Source organism: Heteronotia binoei, chromosome 13 (assembly GCF_032191835.1).
Source record: "Heteronotia binoei isolate CCM8104 ecotype False Entrance Well chromosome 13, APGP_CSIRO_Hbin_v1, whole genome shotgun sequence".
Taxonomy (NCBI): Eukaryota; Metazoa; Chordata; class Lepidosauria; order Squamata; family Gekkonidae; genus Heteronotia; species Heteronotia binoei.
The window spans coordinates 13,756,882-13,781,268 of record NC_083235.1 but is presented as its reverse complement, the minus strand read 5'-3'; the positions used below and the strand labels follow the sequence as shown (position 1 = coordinate 13,781,268).

The window sequence follows — 24,387 nt, the reverse complement described above, 5'->3', positions numbered from 1 at the left end:
CTGTTCTTTTCCTAGGAGGCAGAGCTGAGGAAGAGTTGCTGCCAGGGAGAGACCCTCACCCTTAGAGGAAGGGTGAGTAGGCCCAGGTCTGACTGAGACAGTTAGGGACAGTAAATTTAGATGCATTAGGACATTTGGTTATTTTTCCTTTCAGCCCTTTTACTGTTTTATGCACCTTGTTTGTTATATTGCAGGGGTGGCCAGCAGTAGCTCTCCCGATATTTTTTTTGCCTGCAACTCCCATCAGCCCCAGCCATTGGCCATGCTGGCTGGGGCTGATGGGAGTTGTAGGCAAAAAAACATCTGGAGATCTACCATTGGCCACCCTTGTTATATATATTCCACTGATCTTAAAATAAACCTTTTGTTGTTCACTCTGCCTGGTCCTCACACCGATTATTTGGCCTAAGCTACAGGAAGCCTGAAGGGCTTGGGAGGGGACTCTGGGCCTTCTCAAGGGGAACCCTTGACCCAGAGCGGTGGCAGCGATTGGTAAGACCCCCCCCCCCCCCCCGAGTCATGACAGTACTGGAGAGAGACTGTGGCTTAGTGGAAGAGCTATAAAGGGCTCAATCCCGCTGCAGTCATGCCGCCAGCACAAAGGTTGTTAGTCCAGAGAGGACGAGGAAGGGCTGCGGCTCAGTGGAGGAGCAACTGCTTGGCATGCAGAAGGTCCTGGGTTCAATCTCTGGCATCTCCAGTTGCCAGGGGGAACCAGGCAGGAGGTGATGTGAAAGATGTCAACCTGAGACTCTGGAGAGCTGCTGCCAGTCGGAGTAGACAATACTGACCTTGGTGGGCCAAGGGTCTGATTCTGTAAAAGAACATAAGAGAAGCCATGTTGGATCAGGTCAGAGGCCCATCCAGGCCAACATTCTGTGTCACACAGTGGCCAAAAAAACCAGGTGCCGTCAGGAGGTTCATCAGTGGGCCAGGACACTAGAAGCCCTCCCACTGTTGCCCCCCCCCCAAAGCACCAAGAATACAGAGCATCACTGTCCCAGATATAAGAACATAAGCCATGTTGGATCAGGCCAATGGCCCATGCAGTCAAACACTCTGTGTCACCCAGTGGCCAAGAAAAAACAGGTGCCATCAGGAGGTCCATCAGTGGGGCCAGGACACTAGAAGCCCTCTCACTATTTCTACACACACACACACACACACACACCAAGAATACAGAGCATCACTTGTCCCAGACAGAGAGTTCCAACAATACACTGTGGCTAATAGGCACTGATGGACCTCTGCTCCAGATGTTGATCCAGTCCCCTCTTGAAGCTGGCATAAGGCAGCTTCATGTGTTGATATGTCCAGAGTGGAACGGCCAGGGCTTTTTTTTTTTAGCAGAAATGGAGGGGGTGTGGCCTAGTATGTGGGTTCTCTCAAAACTTGGGCACGCACAAGGGATAAATTCCACTTTGAAGTTTTTGCTGCTCTGTTCTGAATCCCACAGAAAATATTTGGGGAGGCATCCACAAGATAACCACAAACCTTTCAGATAATAGTATTTCATAGAATCATAGAGTAGGATGGGACCTCCAGGGTCATTCTAGTCAGGTCCCCTACACAATGCAGGGAACTCACAAATACCTCCTCCCCACACACATGATGATGATGATGATGATATTGGATTTATATCCTGCTTTCCACTCCGAATCTCAGAGTGGCTTACAATCTCATTTATCTTCCTCCCCCACAAGAAACACCCTGAGAGGTGGGTGGGGCTGAGAGAGCTCTCCTGGAAGCTGCCCTTTCAAGGACAACTGTGAGATTTATGACTGACCCAAGGCCATTTCAATAGGTGCAAGTGGAGGAGTGGGAAATCAAACCCTGTGAGGTGGGTGGGGCTGGAGAGGGCTCTCACAGCAGCTGCCCTTCCATGGACAACCTCTGCCAGAGCTATGGCTGACCCAAGGCCATGCCAGCAGGTGCAAGTGGAGGAGTGGGGAATCAAACCTGGTTCACCCAGATAAGAGTCCGTGCACTTAACCACTACACCAAACTGGCTTCCATGAAAGCCCCATACGGACAATTATACTTTGAAAACAGAGACTTTTTTTTTTGAAGATACTGGATTTATATCCTGCCCTATACTCTCAATTTCAGAGTCTCAGAGCAGTCACAATTTCCTTTACCTTCTCCCCCCCCTCACAACAAACACCCTGTGAGGTGGGTGGGGCTGAGAGAGCTCTGACAGCAGCTACCCTTTCAAGGACAACCTCTGCCAGAGCTATGGCTGACCCAAGGCCATTCCAGCAGCTGCAAGTGGAGGAGTGGGGAATCAAACCCAGTTCTCCCAGATAAGAGTACGCACTCTTAATCTACTACTTAACCACTACACCAGACTGGTTCTTTTGTCCCCAGACATGTCCCCAGTGACCCCTGCTCCATGCCCAGAAGATGACAGAAACCTCCAGGATCTCTGTCCAAACTGGCCTGGAGAAAAGTTGCTGACTAACCCCAAAGTGGCAATCAGCATTTCCCTGGGCGTGCATGAAAAGGGCCACATTCGTTTATTGATGGCACTTTAAAATTGCCTTTTTCTCATAAAAGGACTCAAGGTGGTTCTAGCAACGTATAGGAATGTGCAGCTCTTCCACTGAGTGAGGCATCGTGGTTAGAAGGAGCCCTTGTGGGTTCGAATCTTGACTTGTGCCATGGAAGCTTGCTGGGGGACCTTGGGACAATCACGCTTGCACGCACACACACTGAGCCTGATGTACCTCGCAGGGTTGGCGTGCAGATAAAATGGAGGAGGTGAGAAGGGCAGGATATAAATTCGTGTCCCTACTATGCAGAAAGGCAGGGTGAAGGGCAGGGTATAAATCCAGTATCTTCTTCTCCTGAGAGCTCTCTCAGCCCCACCCACCTCACAGGGTGTCTGTTTTAAGGGGGGGGGGGAGATAAAGGAGATTGTAAGCCACTCTGAGATTCAAAGTATGGGATGGGGTATAAATCCAATATCTTCTTCAGAGGAACAAATGTCTTTCCATGGAGCAAGAGTCCGCCCTTAGTGAAAAGGGACCGTTGGTTCCAAGTTATGAACTGAGCGGCATAAAATCCATGACCCCAAACTGAACGTAGAAAAAGTCACCCTGTTTGACTACAGCCAGCTTGGATCGACTTCAAAAGACCCATTGTCTGCCTCTCTCCAGAACCTTAGCTGGTTGCCAGCATGCCTTCAAGCAATTTCCCCCTGCCCCGTACCTCCGGGAAACTTCCCCCGGGTCTCTTTCATGTTCGGGATGAGGCCTCCTCGGGACACTGCACAGGTGTTGTGGCCGATCAGCCGTGGCCTGGAAGAACAATTAGCTGACTGTTTGATTGCTAGACATCCTTTCTTTTTTCATAAGCAACAGGACAATAGCCTGACTGTCTTCAGCTATCCCCGAAACGGTACATTCCCCAGGTGGGCAGGCCACTTCCTCCTAGACGGTTTTTCCCGAAGCAAACATGGGCTTCCTGCTTGCCGAGTGAATGGACCATGCAATGTCTTACCCAACTTCTGGCCCACTGGCTCTGGATTAATCTAGTTGGGATTGGGTTTAATTTCTTCCAAAAAGTGTTGGATATTGAAATCTGGGAGGGAAAGGGTTGAGAGAATTCTCTTGCTGGGGTACACTTGACAGTTCACTCCACCAGTTAGATGCTGAGCCTCTCTGGCCTTGGTTTGCGTTCTGTTTCATCTTCTACGGGACCTCTCTTCTTCTTCTCTCTTATCTGGGCTTGGAGCCGTAGCAATCTTTTTGCATTTAGTCCATTCACAACAAGTTGAATGTAAAAAGGTAAAGGTAAGTCCCCTGTAGAAGCACCAGTCGTTTCCGACTCTGGGGTGACGTCGCATTATGACGTTTTCACGGCAGACTTTTTTAATGGGGTGGTTTGCCATCGCCTTCCCCAGTCATCTACACTTTCCCCCCAGCAAGCTGGGTCCTCATTTTACTGACCTCGGAAGGATGGAAGGCTGAATCAACCTCAAGCAGGCTAATTGCGCTCGGCTTCCACCAGGATCGAACTCAGGTCGTGAGCAGAGAGCTAGGACTGCAGTATTGCAGCTCAACACTCTGCGCCACGGGGCTCCTATGTTAAATGTACCTAACCTCAATATGTTACGTGTTTCTGTTTTTGTAAGTAAAATTTCTCTCTCTTGGCATCAGAAATTAAGAATCAGAACGGTTAATATACAGTAAGGGCCAAAAATTAAAAGCAGACTCTGAAATAAAATCGTAACCAAAAAATGCATGTATTTATTGCAGGAAGTTAAAAGCATTTAGGGGCCCATCTTTAGCCTCCTGAATTAGTAAAATCATACAAACGCGTTTTGACTTAAAATGGTGTTCTTCAGAGGTCAAACAAATATATACACATACAGGCTGATATTACAAAATACAATAAATCAGTGCTGGACCAAAAAGAAAGGAGTTTAATAAAGTGACAAAGGCGAAGAGATGGAATTGAGGCCTCTCAAAATGCAGCCTTATGTCCTGGTCAAGGGCATGTGTGTAGCATCATATGTCTTATTGTAGGCCAAAATGGTCCAGAATTGATCAAAGCCAGTGCCAGATCAGAGCCAGTGGGCCAAAAGTTATGTGCAGCGTGTAGTGGAATTAGACCTTTTTTGGTAATTTGTTTGAATTGCTTTTTTTCCCCTTAACCGGGAAACGTGAAGAATGGGAGATGCTGCGTAAAGCTTCTGTGCTTCAAAAGCAATTGATTTTTTTTAGCCAATTTGGTGTAGTGACTAAGTGTGCAGACTCCTATCTGAGAGAACTGGGTTTGATTCCCCACTCCTCCACTTGCACCTGCTGGAATGGCCTTGGGTCAGCCATAGCTCTCGTAGGAGTTGTCCTTGAAAGGGCAGCTTCTGTCAGAGCTCTCTCAGCCCCACCCACCTCACAGGGTTTGATTCCCCACTCCTCCACTTGCAGCTGCTGGAATGGCCCTGGGTTACCCATAGCTCTCACAGAGCTGTCCATGGAAGGGCAGCTTCTGGGAGAGCTCTCTCAGCCCCACCCACCTCACAGGGTGTCTATTGTGGGGGAGAATGTCGATTAAATCGGAAGTGCATTTCCAAAGCAAGAGGTCTTTCAATTGTGCTTTTTATTTTATGGAGAATATTCATCTGCTCAGGGCAATTCAGAGGGCAGGATTCTGCCCCTTGACCATCTCGCCTTCCCTTCCAGATGTGGATTTTAACCAGCTGCAGGGCCCCAACCGGGTCATCGTTCCCTTCTTGGCTTGCGGAGATCTGAGCGCTTATGATTCGGACCGGACGTATCCCCTACAGGTAAGGCCACGTGCGCTACAGCCCAGGGGGCAGCTCGAGTCTGCCCGTACCAGAATAACAAGTTGCTCAGACTGATAAAAGAAGGCAGCCGCTTTGTTGGCCATTCTTTTGTCCTCTGACTCTTGCTGAATTGATAGCTTGCAATACCAGCCTTTGGCCACCTGTCTTGGTGGCGCTGCTGAGCAGCAGCAAGCCATCTTGCATCTCCTTGGCCATTGCAGAAAGTAGTGTGGCGGGATCCACTTTAAGACTCCCCAGCGATTTCTAGCTGTTGGAAGGAGAACCTGACAGCTTTTGAAATGGGCAGCCTGGCGACTGTGGGAGAGGACAGGCATGAAGAGGTTGCCTGTCCAAAGGTTCCCATTTGCCCACTTCTGGTGGGAGACCTCCAGGTAATTTTGGCTCCTGTCCACCAGTGCCTTCCTGATTGACAAGCAGAAACGGGAGCCAAACAGGCAATTGTCCTGGGGAGAAAATTTAAAAAGATAATGAAGGCCTTGTCTACTTACAGACAGCGTTCCTTCTAAGCTGAGTGAGTGTGAGCTGGCTCACAGTTTTTTAGCCCCCAGCTCATACGTTTTTTCTTAGCTCAGGAAAAATGGCCCCGAGCAAACTAATTCATGCAGCACCTCACAACTTTGATGCTAGTAGCTCACAAAGTAGAATTTTTGTTCACGTGACTTCCGCAGCATAGAAGGAACGCTGCTTATAGGAAGTTCTAACCACAGAGTTCCTGGCATATCATGTTCAGTTTGGGGCACCGCATTTTCAGAAGGATCTAGACAAGCTGGAACAGGTCCAGAGGAGGGCGACGAAGATGGTGAAGGGTCTGGAGACCAAGTCCTATGAGGAAAGGTTGAAGGAGCTGGGCATGTTTAGCCTGGAGAGGAGGTGGCTGACAGGTGATATGATCACCATCTTCAAGTACTAGAAGCGCTGTCATCTAGAGGATGGTGCAGAATTGTTTTCTGTCCCCCCCCCCCCCAAAGGTAGGACCAGAACCAATGGGTTGAAATAAAATCAGAAGAGTTTCTGGCTCAACATTAGGAAGAACTTCCTGACTGTTAGAGTGGTTCCTCAGTGGAACAGGCTCCTTCGGGAGGTGGTGGGCTCTCCTTCCTTGGAGGTTTTTCAACAGAGGCTAGATGGCCATCTGACAGCAATGCAGATCTTGTGAATTTAGGGGGAGGCAGGGCTTTTTATGAGCAGGAACGCCATTTCGGCTGGCTTGGTGCCAGGGGTGTGGCCTAACATGCAAATGAGTTTCTGCTGGTCGTTTTCTAGGGAAAAAAGCTCTGTGTGAAACAATGGTGATGTCAGGGGGTGTGGTAATATGCAGATGAGCTCCTGCTGGGCTTTTTCTACAAAAAAAAGCCCTGGGGGGAGGTATTTGTGAAGGGTAGCTCTTGGAATCACCAGAAACTCTGTGGTCAGAACTTACTGTGGGTCTATGAGGCCTTATTTTTCTTCTTCATTTTACTCCTGGGGCGCTGCTCTCCCTGCAACCCTTCAGCCGGTCGCAAGACACTGCCTGCCACCCTTAATTGTCAGGAAGGAGCCCGACACCTGGGAAAAGGGGGTTGGGGATGGTATGGGGACTCTTCATCCAGTGCTGGATTAAACCCTGTGGAGTCCCGTAGGCAGTCAAAATCTCAGGGGCTCCCCTCACAAATTAGAGTCGGAGCTTGCACCCCACTGCCTGCAACCCCTGCTGCAGCCTGCAGGCACCTTCTCCAAAGCCCCTTTGACAAAGCTGCAGGGGAGAGGCAGAGAGAGGCAAACTGGGAGATGACGCCAGCAGCAGCCGCACCAGGCAAGTCGGGCAAAGAGCGGCTCAGTTGCCGGCTGCGCGTAGAGGCTGGAAGGGCTGCAAGCAGGGAGGAAACCGGGCGGTGGGGAGCCAGCCCGGGGCCCCTAAAGGCGTGGGGGCCCATAGACCAGTGCCTGCTTGGCCTAATTGTTAATCCGGCCCTGTCTTCATCTTGAAGCTCTGTCTTTTCCATTTGGCCAGCTGGAACCCGGAAAGGAATACACCTACCTGCCTCCCACTCAGCCTCCCATCCGCCCCCCTTACGAAGAAGCCTGCTTCTTAAAGAAACGGAACCTTCTCGCCAAGGAAACAGCAGCCCAGCCTCAACCGCCACCAGCTGCCCTCAGTGAGCCTCCACTGCCTCAAGAGGAGGGGGCTTCCGGTACTTGTGAGACTGAACTGGTCAATGCCCTGGAGGAGTTGTCCACATGACATTACCCCTGAGGCCTGTGGGAGAGGACGAGGCCTGGCAACGTGCGCATGCTGCCCCCTGCTGGTTTGAAAGGCGTTTAGTTTAACAAGGGAATGTTAGCTCAGGGGATTTCTTGTTTCCACACTTTAAAGACTTCTGAAAGCCCCCCCACCCCCACCCCAGCCGCTAAACAAATTCAAGTCAATGTCAGTTTCTTTTTTAAAAAAATAATTTTTATTATGAATTTTTTAAACCAAAAGATAAAAACTTAACAGCGGGCACTTAACAGAAAAGAGAAACGCAAAATTGAAGAAAACAAAGAAAAGAAGAGAAGGAAAAAAATAAAGAAACGACTTCTGATTTTCTCCACAACCAATACAAGTAAAATTGCAAACTTCACACTCTAATTACAAATAAAAGCTCCCTTTTTCTGTTATCTAATTTTTCCACCCCTTAATCATCAAATCCACACATCATCATTTCATTTTTTTTCCGTTTCACGCAAAAAACTCTGTAAGGGGTTTCCAGTTAACAATAAATGTAGGTAATGCCTTTTCTGTAATCATAGCAGTAGGTTTAGCCATCTCTGCAAGTTCTTTATCTTCACCAATCGCTCCTCTATTGTGGGTAGTGTAACGTTCTCATTTTTGTGTATAACAGTCTCGCTGCCGTTGTCATCGTATATAAAAATAAAAGTTCCATTACTTTTTTCTAGATGTCTGCCCATTAGTCCCAACAGAAAAAAACTATGGTTTCCGGGGGGGGGGGGTTTGAGCAGGAACTCTTTTGCATATTAGGCCACACCCCGTGATGTAGCCAATCCTCCAAGAGCTTACAGGGCTGTTTTTACAGGGCCTACTGGAAGCGCCAGGAGGACTGGCTACATCAGGAGGGTGTAGCCCAATAGGCAAAGGAGTTCCTGCTACAAAAAAGCCCTGATGGTTTCAACAATTATATTAGTCTTCAGAATCTTCTGGTTTAATCAACGTATTTGTCTCCAAAGAAATTTGGCTTTGTAACACGTCCCCCATAAATGATAGAATGCCCCTTTTGTTCGCGTCTCCAACATACATTCAAAACGTTCTTATACATTTTCATATTAGCCACAGGGTAGTGGTGGAACTCTCTGACTGGGGCAGTGATGCTCTGTATTCATGGTGCTTGGGGGGGCAACAGTAGGAGGACTTCTGGAGTTCTGGTCCTGCTGGTGGACCTCCTGATGACACCTGGGTTTTTTTTGCCACTGTGTGACATAGAACATTGGACTGGATGGGCCATTGGCCTGATCCAGCATGGCTTCTCTTATGTTCTTATGTCTGGGGCAGTGATGCCCTGTATTCTTGGTGCTTGGGGGGGGGCACAGTGGGAAGGCTTCTAGTGTCCTGACCCCACTGATGGACCTCCTGATGGCACCTGGTTTTTTGGCCACTGTGTGACCCAGAATGTTGGACTGGATGGGCCATTGGCCTGATCCAACATAGCTTCTCTTACATTCTTATGGTGGCATAGTCTACAGATTGATAGATCTGTTGTGAGCCCGCAGCTTATACCACAGTGACCCCCTCAGCATCCACTGTGACAGTCTGGCCTTGGGTTCCTGTTGACGGTGATTCAGTCCCAGCTGTTTGTTGCGATAAAATTATTTGTGGCTCCTTGCCCCTCAGTGCCCCCATCTGTGGGTGGCTCAGGCTCCAGCTCTCTCGCCGTTTGTCCACCGGCTCCCCCGTGCTGAAATCAAACTGATCCAAAGGGGAGTGCTCGATCGTACACAAAGCCTCGTCGCAAAGGAAACCGGCATTCACTTGCTCCATGGTTGTGTTTCCCCCAGAGCTGCAACAGCTGGATGCGGCCATCTCGGTCTGGGAGGCGCAGGGGTGGGAGACCGGCTGCGTATTCGACTGCGGTTCGGTTCTTCGGAAAGAGTAACGGGCAAATACGCTGATAAAGAACATCTCGACAGCCAACGAGTAATAGTAGATCACTGGAAAATCAAAAGGAGAGTGACTTGTACTGTACCCTTCCCCTGGGTGTAGGTCTGTTGATTGGCTAGTGTCCATTCCGCACAGGGCCGTGAATTTGTTTTGGTTTCACAGGGGACACGATGGCTCTCTTGAAGTATCTGAAGGGCTGTCACTTAGAGGAGGGCAAGGAGCTGTTCCTGCTGGCAGCAGAGGGGAGGACTCGCAATCATGGGTTTGAATTAAGGACAGGAAGGTACTGGCTGGATGGTAGGAAAAACTTTTTTTATAGTCAGAGTTGTCCAACAGCGGAGTCAGCTCCAACCCTGTGAGGTAGGACTAGGGCTACCAAGCCCCTGGGCCAGGCGGGGGTTCTCCCACCCAGGAGGTTCCCAACCCGCCAGCCCTCATTGGGCCGGCGAGGGGAACCTCCCCCAACATTGCTGGCTGCTCTAGGCGTTTCTGGGAACACTCTATTGTTTTTCCCGGATGCTCTAGCATTTTGGGAGGGAAAACTCTATGGTACCATAGAGGTTTTATGGTACCATAGAGTTTTTACCTGCCAAAATGCTAGAGCGTCTGGAAAAAAACATCGAGTTTAAGCAGAAATGCCTACAGTGGCCAGCGTGTAACGTCGCTGTAGCGATGACATCATGCACATGTGAAAACTGTCCCCTGCCGGAGGCTGCAGGGAACTTGGCAACCCTAGGTAGGTCAGACGGAGCGGATGTGACTGACAGAAGGTTACCCAAAGTGAGGATTTGAACCTGGATCTCCCAACATTTTAACCACTACCCCTTGCCCACCCTGTCAAAGCCAACTTACTTTGGGAGCGGGTGTCAGGGGAGAGGGGCGGGCTGCACGGGATGGCTCCGACAGCCCCCATCGTCTCCAAGATCCCGCTCTGCAGGCCGCAGAGGACGAGGACCAAGATGATGCAGACAAACTTGGAGCGCAGGCTGTAGCCCACCAGGGCTGGCTTGGTGGCCTTGTAGAAGAGCAGGTAGCCGTAGAAGGAGAGGAAGGTGGAGATGCCGATGATGGCGTTGATGTAGGAGTTGGGGTTGGTGTAGCCCACCTGGGAAAGAAGAAAGGGCAAGTGAAGGAAAGGCAGACGGCTCTCTGGAGCGGGGCATGGTGTATCTTGGAATGCCTTCTAGAAATCGGGGTCAGCCTGACCTATGGGAGAAAAAGAACTGCAAGAATAATCGCCGGTGAAAAAACACCTTTGCACCTACAGTGTGTACATGCATTCTATTCAGTGCAATATAATCAGGCCTCAGATTCAGCAGGAGCTCACGGAAGCGCAGTTCCTGAACCTTTCTGAGGGTTCCCCCTCTTCCTCCCCACCTACCTTGTCCATTGAGTAGTAGGTGCAGCTGCATAACAATCCCTGGATTAGGAGAGCCGCAGCCAGCCAGCCACCAGGGGCTTTGCCACACCCCAGCAGCCCTCATTAACCCCTGGAGAAGCCTGCACCACCCTTTCTTCACTTCTTATGTGATTTTGGATGGCATGTAGCTTGCTGGTCTTTTGACTGGGTGGGGGAGGGCAGCCCAGGAGAGCCCCAGGTGAGCGAGACCTGCTTGGGTGGCTGGATCCAGTCCAAGCAGGCCACGCTCACCCGGGGCTCTCATTTCTTGCATCGGGTTGCTGGGGGGTATATGCTAATGAGCTCTGCCACCTATTTTTCTAGAAAACAGCCCCTGAATACAGTAACAAAACTTTCAACAAATACATGTAATATGCAGCCACTCGAAGCTTGAAACACAAGGTGTTCTCTTCCCCCAAGCAGTCGTGTCACTATTCCATGTTCCATCAGGCAGCTGTCTCTATTGAAACAATTCATAAGTCCATGGCTTTGGGTGGAGCCTTTTAAGTGTTCAGCTGTAAAATTCCAATAGAGAGAGTAAGGAACTGTATCACCAGGATTTCCCACGGTTTCATGTCCTCAGTCCTTCCTCAGCCTTTTCTCTCAAAGACGCTGCTTCTCAGAGTCACAGTACATCTATTTCAAACACGGATCAACGCGTGCTGCTCTAACATTCTGTTTCTCCTTGTGTTCAGTTTTGGGCACCACATTTTAAGAAGGCTATAGACAAGCTGGAACGGGGTCCAGAGGAGGGCGACAAAGATGCAGACTTTTTTCGGGGCAGTTTGCCATTGCCTTCCCCAGTCGTTTACGCTTTCTCCCCAGCAAGCTGAGTCCTCATTTTACAGGCAGGAGGCGATGTGAAACAACTTGATGGTACTTAATACGCATGTGCAGGAATTGGGTGGCTTGGGTCAGCGTTTGTGTGTGGTTCCTACAGTCCCTGTGAGAATCAAGAACTGCATATCTTTGGGACCGCCTCTCCCCATATGAACCCTCCCGGGCTCTGAGGTCTGTTGCTCAACATCTTCTCATGGGCCCTGGTCCTAAGGATGCCTGGCTGGCTTCAATAAGGGCCAGGGCCTTTTCGGTCTGGGCCCCTGGTCTGGTGGAATGAGCTCCCACTAGAGATATGGGCCCTGTGGGACTTATCCAGGCTTTGCAGGGCCTGTAAGATGGAGCTCTTCCACCAGGCTTTCGATTAATCCAGCAGGCGTCCTTTGAAAGTCATCACTTCCCCCAGCATTTCACCATGATTGTGTTATGTTATGCTACTAGCCATCAGCCGCATGCTGTTTCCCGCCTATGTCTGTAAGTCTGTTTACTGCGCTGCTCCTTTTTTGGAATGTCTGTTTTTATGGTATTGTTTTAAATGAAGATATTGAAGATATTGGATTTCTATCCCGCCCTCCACTCCGAAGAGTCTCAGAGTGGCTCACAGTCTCCTTTCCCTTCCTCCCCACAACAGACACCCTGTGAGGTAGATGAAGATATTGGATTTATATCCTGCTCTCCACTCCGAAGAGTCTCAGAGCGGCTCACAATCTCCTTTCCCTTCCTCCCCCACAACAGACACCCTGTGAGGTAGATGAAGATATTGGATTTATATCCCGCCCTCCACTCCGAAGAGTCTCAGAGCGGCTCACAATCTCCTTTACCTTCCTCCCCCACAACAGACACCCTGTGAGGTAGATGAAGATATTGGATTTCTATCCCGCCCTCCACTCTGAAGAGTCTCAGAGCGGCTCACAATCTCCTTTACCTTCCTCCCCCACAACAGACACCCTGTGAGGTAGATGAAGATATTGGATTTCTATCCCGCCCTCCACTCCGAAGAGTCTCAGAGCGGCTCACAATCTCCTTTCCCTTCCTCCCCCACAACAGACACCCTGTGAGGTGGGTGGGGCTGGAGAGGGCTCTCACAGCAGCTGCCCTTTCAAGGACAACCTCTGCCAGAGCTATGGCGGATCCAAGGCCATGCTAGCAGGTGCAAGTGGAGGAGTGGGGAATCAAACCCGGTTCTCCCAGATAAGAGTCCGCACACTTAACCATTACACCAAACTGGCTCTCCAGTTTTAACTCTTGTTTATTGTTTGTGAGCCGCCCTGAGCCCACTTGCGGGTTAGGGCAGGGTATAAATCTAAAAATTAAACTAAATTGAATCAAACTGCTTTCTTTCCCACTGGCAGCCCAGAGCAGCTGAGTTCCGTGCAACCCAACCCAGTGGAAAAGCTGCCGTCAATCCAACATCCACAGCCTGCCACCCACCACTTTGGAACCTATCCAGAGACCCCAGCGGAAATGCCGTGGGGCCATTGGATGCTTCACGGTGACATCTGAGATAAACCCACGTGCGTTTTTCATCCTTAGCCCCTGTGCAACCCCGTTGGCCGTGACAATGGGGAACAGAAGCCACTCACATCTCCGTAGTCGTATTTCTCATCAGTCCAAAGGATCAGGGTGACAAAAAAGAGGATGGTCCGGATGAGAGACAGTTGGTACACGGCCACTGTCATGTATCGTAAGTTTGACCTGTGGAAGGAAGGAAAGATGGATTGGCCGTGTGTGTGAGAGAGAAGGAATGTTGCCCATCCCACAGACTCTAAAATCTACTATCTTTACATTAAGCAGCACTAAGGCTTTTTTGGGGGGGGGGTAGCAGGAACTCCTTTGCATATTAGGCCACACACCCCTGATGTAACCAATCCTCCAAGAGCTTACAGGGCTCTTCTTACAGCGGGGTGTGGCCTAATTTGCAAAGGCGTTCCCGCTACAAAAAGAAAGCCTTGCCCAGTACAGAACTAGTCACCGGAAACCCTGAGAGATCCAAACTTCATAAATTTAATGATAGATTCGCTGTTCTTTGAACTAGAACAGTGGTCCCCAACCTTTTTGGCACCAGGGACCTTTTTTGTGGAAGACAGATTTCCCATGGACCAGGTGGGGGACAAGATGGTTTTGGGATGATACAATTGTGCACTTTATTTTGGTGTGGTGGTTAAGTGTGCAGACTGGGAGAACCAGGTTTGATTCCCCCACTCCTCCACTTGCAGCTGCTGGAATGGCCTTGGGTCAGCCATAGCTCTCACAGAGTTGTTCTTGAAAGGGCAACTTCTGGGAGAGCTCTCTCAGCTCCACCTACACCACAGGGTTTGATTCCCCACTCCTCCACTTGCAGCTGCTGGAATGGCCTTGGGTCAGCCATTGTTCTCGCAAGAGTTGTCCTTGAAAGGGCTTCTGTCAGAGCTCTCTCAGCCCCACCCACCTTACAGGGTGTTTGATGTGGGGGAGAAAGATAAAGGAGATTGTGAGCCACTCTGAGATTCACAGTGGAGGGCAGGATATGAATCCAATGTTATTATTATTACTACATTGTAATCAATGTTCCCTCTAAGCTGCAGCGTCTTATGAGCAAAAATTCTACTTTATGAGCTACTGATATTAAAGTTTGGAGCTGCTGGCATTAAAGTTGTGAACTCCTGCATAAATTATTGTGCTCTGGGGTCATCCTTCCTGAGCTCAGACAAAAATATATGAGCTAGAGGCTAAAAATCTGTGCGCTAGCTCACGCTAACTCAGCTTAGAGGGAGCACTGATTGTAATATATAATGAAATAATGATACAACTCACAGCCCGGTTGCTAACAGGCCATGGACCAGTACCAGTCCACAGCCGAGGGGTTGCGGACCCCTGAACTAGACTGCAGAATGGGACATCAATGAAATTATACTGGTGTACTGCTATTGGTATAAGAGCCCCGTGGTGCAGAGTGTTAAAGCTGCAGTACCGCAGTCCTAAGCTCTGCTCATGAACTGAGTTCGAACCCCGGTGGAAGCTGGGTTTTCAGGTAGCCGGCTCGAGGTTGACTCAGCCTTCCATCCTTCCGAGGTCGGTAAAATGAGTACCCAGCTTGCTGGGGGGAAAGTGTAGATGACTGGGGAAGGCAATGGCAAACCACCCCGTCAAAAGTCTGCTGTGAAAACGTTGTGAAAGCAACGTCACCCCAGAGATGGAAACGACTGGTGCTTGCAGTCTGGTGCTTTACCTTTTTTACTGGTGCGTTACCTTTTTTATTGCTGTTGGTGAGGGCTGCTATCTGGACCGATTTCCAAGTGACAGAGATCAGTTCACCTGGAGAAAATGGCCACTTTGGAAGGCGGGATCTATGGCATTATACCCCATTGAAGTCCCTCCCCATACTCTGCCCTCTTCAGGCTTCAGCCCCCCCCCCCCAAACCCCAGATATTTCCCAACGTGGAGCTCACAGCTCTCATTACAGCTGAACTCCAGACTACAGAGATAATTTCCCCCAGAGAAAACGCTTTGGAGGTTGGACTCTGTATCAGGGGTGGCCAGCGGTAGCTCTCCAGATTTTTTTTTTTTTTTTGCCTACAATTCCCATCAGCCCCAGCCAGCATGGCCAATGGCTGGGGCTGATGGGAGTTGTAGGCAAAAGACATCTGGAGAGCTACCGTTGGCCACCCCTGCTCTATGGCATTGTACCCTGCTGAGAGCCCTCCCTTCCCAAAACTCCACCCCCCAAATCTCCAGGTCTTTCCCACCCAGACCTAGGCAAATGGCATATGGATCTCTAATTTCAAAGTTCAGTGTCACTAAAGGATTTGCAAGCTGGACTGTACAAGGCCTTTAAAAAACTGTAAGATCAGAGTTGATTAAGGTTGCCAATCCCTGGGTGGGAAATCACGGAAAACTGCGTGCTGTGAGGCTACCTGGGCAAGTTGATGAGTGGGAGACGCCTCTTCGATAAAAGACGGGGTCCAAAACGGTGACACATGTGCGTCCCCATCAGAGGTTCTCCACACGCCCACTGGTTTGTTTTTCCAAGAACTGAAGCCTTGATTGTGGCTGGATTAAAATTCTTATTGAGACATCGATCAAACGTTTAAGATCAATATTGGCCACAGGACTGCTGGAGCACGCTGGCACTTCAATCCCCCGCGAGGGGAGCGGCAGGATCGCCTTTCTAAATCTTCGAAAGGCTTCTGAAGCAATGACGTACGTTAGGACTTTAATGAACGGCTTACTGTAATTTATGAGCAGTGCTGTTAATCGTATTGTTATGGATATGATCTTATAGATGCTGCAGAGATTAGTGTTTTGTAGAAGTACTAAATTTTCCATGAAATTGTATCGGCTGCTGCCAGTTTGGTGTAGTGGTGGAGTGCCCGGACTCTTATCTGGGAGAACCAGGTTTGATTCCCCACTCCTCACTTGCAGCTGCTGGAATGGCCTTGGGTCAGCCATAGCTCCCACAGAGGGTGTCCTTGAAAGGGCAGCTTCTACCAGAACTCTCTCAGCTCCATCTTCCTCACAGGGTTCGATTCCCCACTCCTCACTTGCAGCTGCTGGAATGGCCTTGGGTCAGCCATAGCTCCCACAGAGGTTGTCCTTGAAAGGGCAGCTTCTACCAGAACTCTCTAGGCTCCATCTTCCTCACAGGGTTCGATTCCCCACTCCTCACTTGCAGCTGCTGGAATGGCCTTGGGTCAGCCATAGCTCCCACAGAGGTTGTCCTTGAAAGGGCAGCTTCTACCAGAACTCTCTCAGCTCCATCTTCCTCACAGGATTTGATTCCCCACTCCTCACTTGCAGCTGCTGGAATGGCCTTGGGTCAGCCATAGCTCTGGCAGGAGTTGTCCTTGAAAGGGCAGCTTCTACCGGAGCTCTCTCAGTCCCATCTTCCTCACAGGATTTGATTCCCCCACTCCTCCACTTGCAGCTGCTGGAATGGCCTTGGGTCAGCCCCACCGTTCTCTAGGGAGATCAATTCCCATAGGGTATAATGGAGAATTTATCTCTGGGCATCTGGGGCTCCAGTGGGGCTGTTTATTGAGATAGAGGCACCAAATTTGCAGCATAGCATCTGGTGCCTCTCATCAAAACACCCCCCAAGTTTCAAAAGGATTGGACCAGGGGGTCCAATTCTATGAGCCCCCAAAGGAAGAGCCCCTATCCTCCATTATTTCCTATGGAAGGAAGGCATTTAAAAGGAGCACAACCCCTTTAAATGGGATGGCTGGCCAGATACCCAGAGATAAATTCTCCATTATACCCTATGGGAATTGATCTCCATAGAGAATGGTGGGGCTGACCCAAGGCCATTCCAGCAGGTGCAAGTGGAGGAGTGGGGAATCAAACCCGGTTCTCCCAGATAAGTTCAGTTATGCTGGTCACACCCTTGCTCCTGGCTCCACCCCCAAAGTCCCCAGATATTTCTTGAGTCGGACTTGGCAACCCTAGAGTTGATAAGGAAAAACAAATTGCAAAGAGGGCCACGAACTCTGGGTAGGGAAATTCCTGGAGATTTGGGGGCAGAGGTTGGAGGCCGCAGTGTTTGGGGAGGCCAGGAATCTTAGCAGGGTACAATGTCATAGAGTCCACCTTACAAAGTGTCCATTTCCTCCAGGAGAACTGAGATTTCTCACCTGCCAGTCCCTTGTAATTCTGGGAGAACCTCAGGCCCCACCTGGTAGTTGGCAACACTAGGGCATGGCTCCCAGAGACTATCTTTAGCTTCTGGGCCCAAAGACAGCTCTTACCGCGGGGTGGGGAACGTTTTTTCTGCCAAGGGCCATTTGGATGTTTATAACATCATTCGTGGGCCATACAAAATTATCAACTTAAAACAGTGCTCTGCCGAGGGAGAATGATTAAGGCCAGCAAAATTAATACAAATAATTATTTTTCTATTTGAAGTCATGTGGGGAGAGCCTAATCTGGCACACACACACACCCAGCCTGCCACTCTAGGCAAATGCCTAGGTCAATCCCTGAGGGCCGGACAAAGTGATCTCGAGGGCCATAAATGGCCCTCGAGCTGAACGTTCCCCACCCCTGTCTTACCGGCTGGCGGCGATCTCAGGAAGACAGCAGCAGCAGCAACACGGAAACGGGTCCGGAGAAACTCTCTGCCCCTCCAGCCGCTGGAGCATTTGGTCTGAACCGCCGAAGAAATCACGAATCAAGGCCAGGAATTTCCAAAGGGTGATGGAGTGGTAGCTGTAGCAACAGGAAGGGGAGGGCTGTTAAAATGCATGGAGGAAGGGTTGTGGCTCAGCGCAGGCCTCTGCTTGCAGGGCTGCTAATCCCCAGGTGGGCTCCCTTTATTGGACTGAGGAAGACCAGAAGCTTTAGGAATATGTTGATTAGAGCTGATATGAAAACTGATATTAGGAAGGAAACCACAGCCCTTAAAGGGCACTTCCCGTGCAGGGCTTGCTCTGCATGCGAATTGGAACGGCGTACAGATGAATTGATTTTACCACATTTTAAGAAGAAATGGCCAACCTGGACAACCTGTGGAAGTAAAAGAGCCATATATCTAATAAAATGTGTATGTTTAAAATTATATGTGGGCTCTACAATTAATAATAATAATAATAATAATAATAATAATAATAATATTTTATTTTTATATCCCGCCCTCCCCGCTAAGCGGGCTCAGGGCGGCTAACAGACACGGGAGTCTCATGATTCACATTAAACAATAATAGACATGGGAGTCCCGTGATTCATAAAACATAACAATTTAAACATTAATTACAATAAATTATTTAAAATACATAAAAACATATAAACATATAAGATATAAAAATAGGTGCTAAAATGATGTATTTAAGATGGCTAAGTGTCTATTCATTCATTAATCAGGTTCTGTCTTAGTTACCACATGGTGACTCAAATGCTAACTGAAAAAGAAATGTTTTGCAAGCCCTGCGGAATTGGTTCAGGTCCCGCAGGGCTCGCACCATCTCTGGGAGATCATTCCACCAGCGAGGGGCTATCACCGAGAAGGCCTGCTCCCTAGTGGCCTTCAACCTAACTTCTCTTGGCCCAGGGATTGTTAATAAGTTCTGAGAACCAGACCTCAGTGCTCTCCGGGGTACATATGGGGAGAGGCGGTCCTTTAGGTAGGCAGGTCCTCGGCCATATAGGGCTTTAAAGGTAATAACCAGCACCTTATAGCGAACACGGTAGACAACCGGCAGCCAGTGCAGATTGCGCAGCCCAGGCCGTGCAGGCTCCCACCGTGGTAGTCCCTCCAGCAGCCTGGCCGCCGCGTTCTGGACTACCTGGAGTCTCCGTGTTCGGTACAAGGGCAGCCCCATGTAGAGGGCATTGCAGTAGTCTAACCTCGAAGTGACCGTTGCGTGGATCACAGTTGCCAGGTCGGCGCGTTCCAGGAAGGGGGCCAACTGCCTCGCCCTCTTGAGATAGAAGAAGGCGGATCTAGCAGTGGCAGCTACTTGGGCCTCCATTGATAGGGAGGACTCCAGTAGCACCCCCAGGCTCTTGACTTTGCGCACCGGTACCAGTGGCACACCGTCAAAGGCCGGTAAAGTAGTCTCCCCTCCCAGTCCGCCACGGCCCACGCAAAGGACCTCAGTCTTCGCCGGATTCAACTTCAGCCCGCTCAGCCTGAGCCAGTCAGCCACGGCTTGTAGTGCCCGGTCCAAATTTGCTGGGACATCACCAGCCCGGCCGTCCATCAATAGATAGAGCTGGGTGTCATCTGCATATTGATGGCAACCCAGCCCATACCTCCGTGCAATCTGGGCAAGGGGGCGCATAAAGATGTTAAACAGCATCGGGGAGAGGACTGCCCCCTGAGGCACTCCGCAATGGAGTGGATACCTCTGAGACAGTTCCCCCCCGATTGCCACCCTTTGTCCCCGACCCTCAAGAAAGGAGGAGAGCCACTGTAAGGCTAGCCCCCGAATTCCTGCGTCGGCGAGGCGGCGGGTCAGCAGCCGGTGGTCAACCATATCGAACGCCGCCGATAGGTCTAACAACAGCAGTACTGCCGAGCCGCCTCGATCCAGTTGCCGTCGGAGGTCATCCATGAGGGCGACCAGGACTGTTTCTGTCCCATGGCCCGGGCGAAAGCCGGACTGGCATGGGTCTAGGACGGAAGCGTCCTCCAGAAATTAGGACTGTTAGGATAAGGATTTGTGAACATTGCTCACATAAGAACATAAGAGAAGCCATGTTAGATCAGGCCAATGGCCCATCCAGTCAAACAGTCTGTGTCACATAAGAACATAAGAGAAGCCCTGTTGGATCAGGCCAGTGGCCCATCCAGTCCAACACTCTGTGTCACATAAGAACATAAGAGAAGCCCTGTTGGATCAGGCCAGTGGCCCATCCAGTCAAACACTCTGTGTCACATAAGAACATAAGAGAAGCCCTGTTGGATCAGGCCAGTGGCCCATCCAGTCCAACACTCTGTGTCACATAAGAACATAAGAGAAGCCCTGTTGGATCAGGCCAGTGGCCCATCCAGTCCAACACTCTGTGTCACATAAGAACATAAGAGAAGCCATGTTGGATCAGGCCATTGGCCCATCCAGTCCAACACTCTGTGTCACATAAGAACATAAGAGAAGCCCTGTTGGATCAGGCCAGTGGCCCATCCAGTCCAACACTCTGTGTCACATAAGAACATAAGAGAAGCCATGTTGGATCAGGCCATTGGCCCATCCAGTCCAACACTCTGTGTCACATAAGAACATAAGAGAAGCCCTGTTGGATCAGGCCAGTGGCCCATCCAGTCCAACAGTCTGTGTCACATAAGAGAAGGCATGTTGGATCAGGCCATTGGCCCATCCAGTCCAACACTCTGTGTCACATAAGAACATAAGAGAAGCCCTGTTGGATCAGGCCAGTGGCCCATCCAGTCAAACACTCTGTGTCACATAAGAACATAAGAGAAGCCCTGTTGGATCAGGCCAGTGGCCCATCCAGTCCAACACTCTGTGTCACATAAGAACATAAGAGAAGCCCTGTTGGATCAGGCCAGTGGCCCATCCAGTCAAACACTCTGTGTCACATAAGAACATAAGAGAAGCCATGTTGGATCAGGCCATTGGCCCATGCAGTCCAACACTCTTGTGTCACACAGTGCCATCAAGAGGTTCATCAGTGGGGCCAGGATACTAGAAGCCCTCCCACTGTTCCCCCCCCCCCAAGCACCAAGAATACAAAGCATCACTGCCCCAGACATAAGAACATAAGACAAGCCATGTTGGATCAGGCCAATGGCCCATCCAGTCAAACACTCTGTGTCACACAGTGGCAAAAAATTTTTATATATACACACACAATGTGGCTAATAGCTACTGATGGACCTCTGCTCCATATTTTTATCTAAACCCCTCTTGAAGCTGGCTATGCTTGTGGCCGCCACCACCTCCTGTGGCAGTGAATTCCACATGTTAATCACCCTTTGGGTGAAGAAGTACTTCCTTTTATCCGTTTTAACCTGTCTGCTCAGCAATTTTATCGAATGCCCACGAGTTCTTGTATTGTGAGAAAGGGAGAAAAGTACTTCTTTCTCTACTTTCTCCATCCCATGCATAATCTTGTAAACCTCTATCATGTCACCCCGCAGTCGATGTTTCTCCAAGCTAAAGAGTCCCAAGCGTTTCAACCTTTCTTCATAGGGAAAGTATTATTCATAGGGAAAGTCCAAAATGACGTTCCTTTAAGTCAACATTTTGCTGAAGCTAATCATTCGCCTTCAGATTTTGTGCTTTTTTTGTTCTGGAAAAGTGTGAGGCACACCCCTGTGTCAGGACAGATATTCAAAAACGTCTGAGACGAGAAAGTTACTGGATACACACCCTAAGAACAATGTCACCAGTGGGTTTAAACCAGAGTCTGGATTGGTCTGTATTTTTGTAATAGGAGGCAGTTTGGTCTGTTTGTTGTAACAGTAATTTGCTGTAACAATGCTGTGGGAAAAAATTGGCAATAGTGTTATTTGTAACTAAATAGAATTTTAGCAATGCATGTGCATAGTACCAAATTGATATGAGATATTTGGCAATGTTAGTGAATTGTATATTGTTATGTTGTCTCTTTAAAACTGCGAGGTGATGTAACAGCTGCAATTAGTTTAGTGGCAAGCCTTTTGCAATGGGATATATCGGGTGGCCAACGGTAGCTCTCCAGATGGTTTTTGCCTACAACTCCCATCAGCCCTAGCCATTGGCCATGCTGGCTGGGGCTGATGGGAGTTGTAGGCAAAAAACATCTGGAGAGCTACCATTGGCCACCCCTGGGATATATCAAAGCAAGCAGTGTCTGTGACCTTGTAGGGACGGGACGGGCAGCATAGATTCAATGTGAGGCGTTGCCCATAGAATGAATAGGACCGGGTCCCCACTAGCGAATGAACGTCTATGAAACTGGTATGTTAAAAAGGGGGGGTTGGGTTTGTATATTTTTGTTAATAATGTTTTGGAAAATATTTTGCGTACTGGTTTCCATTTTGTCTTAGGAGGAGAAATGCGCAGTGATGTGAGGTGCAACTCATGACTGAGGAAGGCGTGGCCAAAACCGGTCTCCTATTATTCCTTCTCCGAGGATTTATTTCCACGAAAAAACAGTATTCTAAGTACTGGAGTCCAGACTGTATCAGAGAATTTTGTACACTGGGACTTTTTGCATTCTTTATGTAACTTTGTTGCATTGTTTCTTTAAATAATGTTTCTTTAAGAATCTTGTATGTGCTACTCGGATACATTGTGATCTTTTGCCAAATATTTACTAGGTATCCTCTGTATTTACCAGTCCCCAGGTGGGGGCAGAGGATCCCTTGGTTTAAAGACCCTCCCCCTGCTTCAGGGTCATCAGAAAGCGGGGTGTGGGGAGGGAAATGTCTGCTGGGCACTCCATGATTCCCTGTGGAGACGGTTTCCCATACGGTATATGGAGAATTCATCCACTGGTATTTGGGGCTCGGGGGGGGGCTGTTTTTTGAGGTAGAGGCACCAAATTTGCAGCATAGCATCCAGTGCCTCTCCCCAAAATACCCCCCAAGGTTCAAAAAGATTGGGCCAGGGGGTCCAGTTCTATGAGCCCCCAAAGAAGCTGCCCCTATCTTTCATTATTTCTAATGGAGGGAAGGCATTTAAAAGGTGTGCAGTCCCCTTAAATGTGATGGCCAGAGCTCCCTTTGGAGTTCAATTATGCTTGTCCCAACCTTGCTCTTGGCTCCACCCTCAATGTCTCCTGGCTCCACCCCCAAAGTCCCCAGATATTTTTTGAATTGGACTTGGCAACCCTATCTGCTTGGCATGGAGAAGGTCTCCGGTTCAGTCCCCAGCACCTCCGGCTAAAAGGTCCAGGCAGGAGGTGATGTTGATTGTCTGTGCAGATGTTTGTAAAATGTTGCTTTGGCAGCAGCTGCCACCACAGCACAAGCTAAGCAGTAGCAATCATTTTGCGGCTGGCTTCGCCGCCTGAGGCGGCCATTTTGTGGCAGCCATTTTGTTGCTTCATCCTAGGGTTGCCAGGTCCAATTAAAGAACTATCTGGGGACTTTGGGGGGGGGGGGTGGAGCCAGGAGCAAGATTGCAACAAGCATGAACTCCAAGGGAGTTCTGGCCATCACATTTAAAGGGACCGCACACCCTTTTAAATGCCTTCCATAGGAAATAATGAAGGATAAGAGCACCTTCTTTGGGGGCTTATAGAATTTGACCCCCTGGTCCAATCCTTTTGAAACTTCAGGGGTGTTTTGAGGAGAGGCACCAGATGCTATACTGAAAATTTGGTGCCTCTATCTCAGAAAACAGCCCCGAGCCCCAGATACCCATGCTCCATTCTTGCAAACTGAAGAGACGTAACATGTCATGTGAGTTTTTGCCTTAAGCACGGGTTCCAGAACATAAGAAAAGCGGCCAGTAGAAGGGTGAATGAAACACAGACTGAACCTAGAACCCGTGTCACTGCAGCTGTTGGATTTCGGATTGTTACCCAAGCAAGAAGTAGCACATGCCACACCTGTTGGATTTCGGACTGTTACCCTAGCAAGAAGTAGCACATTTATTGGTACTGCACACATCTGTCAACGAAAGGATACAGACAGTGGACTTTGGTACCATTACAGCAACTGGAAATTAATTTGTATTTTGAGTTGTGCTGTATTCATGAAGATTTGTAAGGATTTTGGTGAAGAATACATGAATAGGATATAAGAAATATCTGTGGAGCAATTATTTGCAATATATAAGTAACACAGTGGTTTATTTCAGTTGTTACCCAACTGGGGATTGGCAGCCCTACTCCTGAGTGACTGTTGGAGATTTGATTGACTGTGCAGATATTTGTAAAATGTTGTTTTGGCAGCAGCTGCCACCACAGCACAAGTTAAGCTGTGGCAATCATTTTCTAACTGTCCTTGCCTCCTGAGGCAGCCGTTTTGTGGCAGCCATTTTGTGGCTGCATCCACCATGCGGTATCAGAATTCCAGACTCAAGACGGTTCAGAACCCCTGGGTTAGCATGTTGGAATAGAGCCTGGGAGACCCAGGTTGAAATCCCCACCCTGCCACAAAAGCCCATCGGGTGACCTGGGGCCAGTCAAACGCAGTCAGCCTAAACGACTTCACAGAGTTGTGGCGAAGATGAAATGGGAGGTGAGGAGGCTACAGACGTACTCACATGGAGGCTACAAACGTGCAGACGAAGGATGCCCGTGGGACGAACAAGCTGATGAGGGAAGTGGAGCTGAACACCT

The 24,387-nt window shown here is 49.3% G+C and overlaps 2 protein-coding genes across 2 annotated transcripts in view; one reads left to right on the top strand and one right to left on the bottom strand.

The window, feature by feature from the left end:
* Nucleotides 1-8,226, top strand: part of FTSJ1 (FtsJ RNA 2'-O-methyltransferase 1) — a 20,707-nt gene extending 12,481 nt beyond the window's left edge. Inside the window, exons 9-10 of the mRNA XM_060252183.1 lie at nt 5,187-5,290; nt 7,302-8,226. Coding sequence (XP_060108166.1) covers nt 5,187-5,290; nt 7,302-7,532 — 335 coding nt within the window. The 3' untranslated portion in view covers nt 7,533-8,226. The remainder of the gene's footprint in view (nt 1-5,186; nt 5,291-7,301) is intronic.
* On the bottom strand, nt 7,724-24,387 carry LOC132581112 (organic solute transporter subunit alpha-like). The gene is made up of 5 exons (XM_060252184.1): nt 24,312-24,387; nt 17,707-17,862; nt 13,263-13,374; nt 10,296-10,548; nt 7,724-9,493 (listed from the first exon to the last, which is right to left on the bottom strand). Exons 2-5 carry the CDS (start codon nt 17,793-17,795, stop codon nt 9,057-9,059), a joined length of 891 nt encoding a protein of 296 aa, XP_060108167.1. The 5' UTR covers nt 17,796-17,862; nt 24,312-24,387; the 3' UTR covers nt 7,724-9,056.

Excerpts from the sequence above, each read along its gene's own strand:
- LOC132581112 (XM_060252184.1), bottom strand. The coding sequence starts at position 17,795 with ATGCTCCAGCGGCTGGAGGGGCAGAGAGTTTCTCCGGACCCGTTTCCG. Across the intron at positions 13,375-17,706 it reads CCTGAGATCGCCGCCAGCCG|GTCAAACTTACGATACATGA; the intron begins GTAAGACAGGGG and ends TTCCTTCCACAG. Across the intron at positions 9,494-10,295 it reads CCCTGACACCCGCTCCCAAA|TGATCTACTATTACTCGTTG; the intron begins GTAAGTTGGCTT and ends TTGATTTTCCAG.